Source organism: Nansenia antarctica, assembly GCF_963989245.1.
Source record: "Nansenia antarctica genome assembly, contig: SCAFFOLD_250, whole genome shotgun sequence".
NCBI classification, from domain to species: domain Eukaryota; kingdom Metazoa; phylum Chordata; class Actinopteri; order Argentiniformes; family Microstomatidae; genus Nansenia; species Nansenia antarctica.
In genome coordinates, this window is record NW_027662796.1 from 78,184 (window position 1) to 83,183 (window position 5,000).

The window sequence follows — 5,000 nt, forward strand, 5'->3', positions numbered from 1 at the left end:
GTGGGTCGGGCTGGGGGGGGGGAGGTGGGTCGTCTCCGCCGAGGGGGGTGGCTGGGGGGCCGGGGTGGTGGGGCAGGGGGGCCGCTGGGAGGAGGGGGGGGGCACGGGAGGCCGGTCGTAAAAACAACGCCCTTTAGGGCTGACCGCCGGCCCCCCTCCTCCTCCTCCTCCTCCTCCGACCCCCCCTCCCCCCTTCACTGGACTCCCTCCGCCACCACCCGACTTCTTCAGACCCCCTCCCCCCTTAGCGGGCTTGAGCTCCACGCTGCTGCGGTCCTTCTTGTCCTTCTTCTGGTCGAAGGCCTGCTCCCAGCGGAGGTCCCCTAGGGAGTGGGACCGCTTCCAGGCTTGGTGGGTGGGGGGCCCCCTGTTGCGGGGGGGGGCGTCCAGGTCCTCACAGCTGCGGCTGACCGGCGCGGGGGGGCTCCGGCGGCACGGGATTGGGGGGTTGCCGCCGGAGCCCAGCTTCCTCAGGCTTCTTCCTCCGCCCCCCCCCCTCGAGGCGGGCTTGGGAGAGGAGAAGAAGGCGAAGTTCTTGGCGAAGTTCTTCCCTCCTCCTCCTCCTCCCCGCTGCTGCGCTGCTGCCTCCCTCTGGCTCTGCTGCAGCGCCTCGGTGGACTGGGTCATGGGCAGGGTGGGGTAGTCTGGGGGGGGGAGGGGGCCGGAGGAGGAGGGGGTGCGGAGGAGGCCGGAGGAGGAGGGGTGGGACGAGGCTGTCGACTTCCTGCTCTTGCCTGGGAACGCAGGGAGAGAGAGAGAGGGAGAGAGAGGGGGGGGAGGGAGAGAGGGAGGGGGGATGGAGAGAGAGAGAGAGAGAGAGAGAGAGAGAGAGGGGGGAGAGAGAAAGACAGAGAGGGAGATGTTTGCTAAGTTTTTCCCTCACAATATTCCCTCTTTATTTTCACATCACTCATTCATCTGGTCACTTTTTTCTTTCCACTCCTGTGATCTCCTGAGTCATGTGATCTCCTGAGTCATGTGATCTCCTGAGACGATGCGGTCGTCCTCCTCTGGCCTGACACACACAGGGAGGAGGAGGAGGAACACCCTTCTGTATTCTAGAACCTTCTATCCATTCCCAACCTAGGGGAGTTCATTCCTTTTTTCACAAAAACGTTTTAATTCAAAAAATAAATGCATGGTACTGTATTCTTTTTCTTTAAAACCTTCAAAAATGCATCACAGTGTGCTTCTACTAGGCCTACTGCACTGTATGAACGATGATGGTATGATGATGCGTATGAAATATCCAATATGAATAACAGAATAATGATGAGACACCCCAAAAAGTAAATGTACGAGTCTGTAAAATGCCTATGTGGGCCGCGAATACTTGTAGTTGGAAACATACCAGAGAACTGACAAAAAAGACGGATGGGGTTCGAGGGGTTTGACTGTGGGTGTTGTTCCTGTTGCAGAACGGTTATTAATTCCCTCCATCAAAAGAGCTGGATGCCAAACTCTTTTGCCGCAGACAAAGCTTTACTTCAGAAGCTTTGCAGAAGAAGAAATAATACCGATAGTTCTTGTTTTGTTGAGTCGATTTTCCCCAAACTGGCTGTACTTGTAACCTTGGCTTCGACTCAGAGAGAAATATAATAACTGTCATAAGAGGATTTCAAACAACAACACAACAACACAACACAACTCAAAAACAAACTAAGGCCTAAACTTACCATTCCTCTCAGGCTGACAGACCACAACAACAATGGAAGGAGCTAGAACGCGACATGGCAAAGCCACAGATATTGAATAGTCGTTATTAGACGCCGTTATTCTACATTTTTATGATCCATCACCAAAGTTGTCTTACGCTTAATGGAAGCTCTCCAAATGTATTGTGATTTAAGTAAGTAAGTAAGTAAGTAAGTAAGTAAGTAAGTAAAGCTTTATTTATATAGCGCCTTTCGTACATGAAATGCAACTCAAAGCTTTAAGTGTGTTTTAATGTGCTTGTTGTTGCCAAAATGCCCACAAAAGACTGTTCAAAGCTAACCACTTTTCGTTGCAGAGACATATTTTACGAGGTGAAAAGTCAAAAGGTCAGGAGGTCAAGGGTTGACACTTGAGTCACACGTCACTCTTGAAAATCAATCGATGGTCAAAAACCGGATCCTTCCGTTGATTTCAAAAGTAATTCTAACTGAAACACACAACACACTGTTCCTCTTCAGAAGCAGAATGAATGAAGAGTCTCCATCAGAGATACTTTTGACCAATCAATGGTCATTTGTAACGGTACTACTTTAGCTAAATGGACATAGAGTATGGGTGTGGTTAATTATCCATCCTTGTGGCGTCTTAGTATCAGTGAAATGTCCAGCTGGTGTGAGGAGGTACGAGGAATGACATGTGTGAGACAAATATACAGTGGGGGAAATAGGTATTGAACACATCGACATGTTGTCCAGTAAATATCATGTTCCAATGAGCCTATTCAAGTGAGATTCCCACCAGACTTTGGTATTAACTATTATCAAACAATCCACACCAGAAATCTAAACATTAAAGTCCATATGTAAATAAAGTTATGTGTAATAAAGTCAGGGCTTGAGCGTGAGACAAGGTGCGGCGTGTGAGCGTGTGAACGGGTTGAAATGCGTGAGACTTGAGCCCTGTGAAGTGGAATGAAACAGGAAAAGCAGTACAACACAGCAAGGAAAGGCAAGGAAACCAGCTGAAATCCATAACTAATTAGGAGGCGACTCCGCCTCCAATCTGTGCTAATTAACCTCAGCTGGGTTAGAATATATTGATGGGCATGAAGAGGCTCATTGGAAACACATTTACTGGACAAAATATTGATGTGTTCAATACTTATTTCCGCCACTGTATATGATTATCATTGTATACCTTCCTCAAAGGCTAACCCTAACCCTGTATAAACATAATGTACAACGTACGCAGCAGAATAGGCATGGTTGGTGTAGGACGTTGAGCAGCAACATGATAGAAGAGTTTATTAATGAAACACAAGCAGAAGAGATTAACAATGATGCAAGAATGTCCACCGGGTGTTATGCAGCTAGTGAAGAATGTTAACTAGGATGGAAAAACAGACGTGAAGACAGAAAGAGAGAAAGAGAGAAAGAGAGAAAGACAGGAAGAAGGCGACATGAAATAAAGCAAGCGAGTCGTTCGATCAAGTGAAGTGGTTTATTCCACAACTCAAATATCTCTACTGTGGCACATCTGTATGTATGAAACACACACACACACACACACACACACACACACACACACACAGAACAGGGGGGGAGGGGGAAACCAGTGCTATGACTGGGACCCATAGAGAGAAATAGAGAAGTTATGACAAAGCAATGGTTTATGAGTTATGAAGCTAAACACACAGCTCAGTTGTACTGGAGAGGAGGACATCACAGTATTTGGGGGGGGGGGGCTTGTAGTAGTAGTCTCAACTACACTACTACACAATAAACAAATCGCACAAATGTAGATCTCGATACACAAACAGAAAAGACAGCGTATGTGTATATACGCTTTCCTAATATATGCACTGCTATGATTTTAAAAATATTTCCATTCCGATATCTTTTCTTGCGTCTTGTTGGTTGGTGTTTAGGCACGCATGATAGTTGTGCAACATTGGACACTATGAAAAAAAAAAAAAAAAAGTCTAACACAAGAATACCTTACAGCGGACATCTCGAAATGGCCAAGACTACAACTCCCAGAAGCCATTTCAAACAAACTACCGCATGGACAGAAAGTCAGAAAATGCACAGGGGGAGAGAACGGATCGTACACCCGGCTAGCCCAGACAACATTTACTCTGGAGGCATTCAGTTGCATTCAGACTACAACTCCCAGAAGCCATTTCAAACAAAATATTCCCTCCGTGTACACGTGTTATCCGCCTGAGAGTAGTCCACTAACCACACCCCCTCCTGGGGCTGGGGTGGGGGTGGGGGTGAGGGGGGGGGTCTGAGTCCATCGAGAGCTGGGGGGAACTTTGATAGTGGGGGGGGGGCTCGACCCCGGTAGAGGTTGGTAGAGGGGGGTCCTGTGCGTTCGGACGGGGGGAGGCCCCACTGTGGGGGAGACTAGGGGGGGCCTGGGGGCTAAGGCACTCTGCTGCCTCAGGATAGGGGGGCTCCGGCAGGGGTGAAAGAGTGAGCCTGCAGGTGGAGAGAGAGAGAGAGAGAGAGAGAGAGAGAGAGAGAGAGAGAGAGAGAGTGGTGAAGAGAGTGGCAGGGCAGGGTGGGGGGTGGGGGGAGCGGAAGTGGCGGGGGGAGGTAAAAGGAGGTGAAGAGGGGTGGAGCTAGACAAGAGATGGCAGAGAACGGAGGAGTTTGATTGGCTGGCGTTAGTCCGGTGGAGGGCGGAGGTGGCGGTGGGTGGAGCGTTCTAGAATACTGAAGCATGGAGGAGGAGGAGGAGGAGGAGGTGAGGGTGGAGGAGGAGGAGGAGGAGGAGGGGGAGGAGGAGGAGGAGGGGTAGGAGGAGGAGGAGGGGGAGGGGGGGCGGAAGAGGAGGAGGAGGAGGAGGTGAGGGTGGAGGAGGTGGAGGAGGAGGTGGAGGTGGAGGAGGAAGTGGAGGAGGAGGTGAGGGAGGAGGAGGTGGAGGTGGAGGAGGAAGTAGCCCAGCGGAGCGAGCAGGAGTCACAGTCACTGTTGCCGCTACGCTAGGCTAGTCCCAGGCTAGGCTAGGCTAGGCTAGGGCCAGGCTAAATCCCATTGGCGGAAGGCTAGGGCTAGGCTAGGCTAGGCTAGGCTAGGCTATCATTACCATTCTCCAGGTTCTCGTTGCTCTCGTAGCAGCCAGAGTCGCGGGGTGAGTCTCCCACCAGGCCGCTGCTGTTGTTGTGGCCCTCGGAGAGGAGCTTCTCCTGGGAGCCGGACAGACCTCCACGCTCTGGATCACTGCTGCCTGAGGGGGGGGGGAGGGGGAGGACAAACACACAGGAAAATACAGTTGAAATTTTCAATTTAAATTTTGCCATTTAGCAGACGCTTTTAATCCAAAGCGACATACAATTA

At 50.5% G+C, this 5,000-nt stretch overlaps 1 protein-coding gene across 1 annotated transcript in view; it reads right to left on the minus strand.

Moving 5' to 3' along the window:
- sash1a (SAM and SH3 domain containing 1a) overlaps window positions 1–5,000 on the minus strand; it is a gene marked incomplete at both ends in the record, with an annotated part of 33,423 nt that overhangs the window by 15,731 nt on the left and 12,692 nt on the right. The window contains 3 exon segments of the mRNA XM_080551121.1: window positions 1–84; window positions 199–644; window positions 4,750–4,890. The exon segment at window positions 1–84 is cut by the window's left edge and continues 144 nt beyond it. Of these exon segments, the coding sequence (XP_080407247.1) occupies window positions 1–84; window positions 199–644; window positions 4,750–4,890 (671 nt within the window).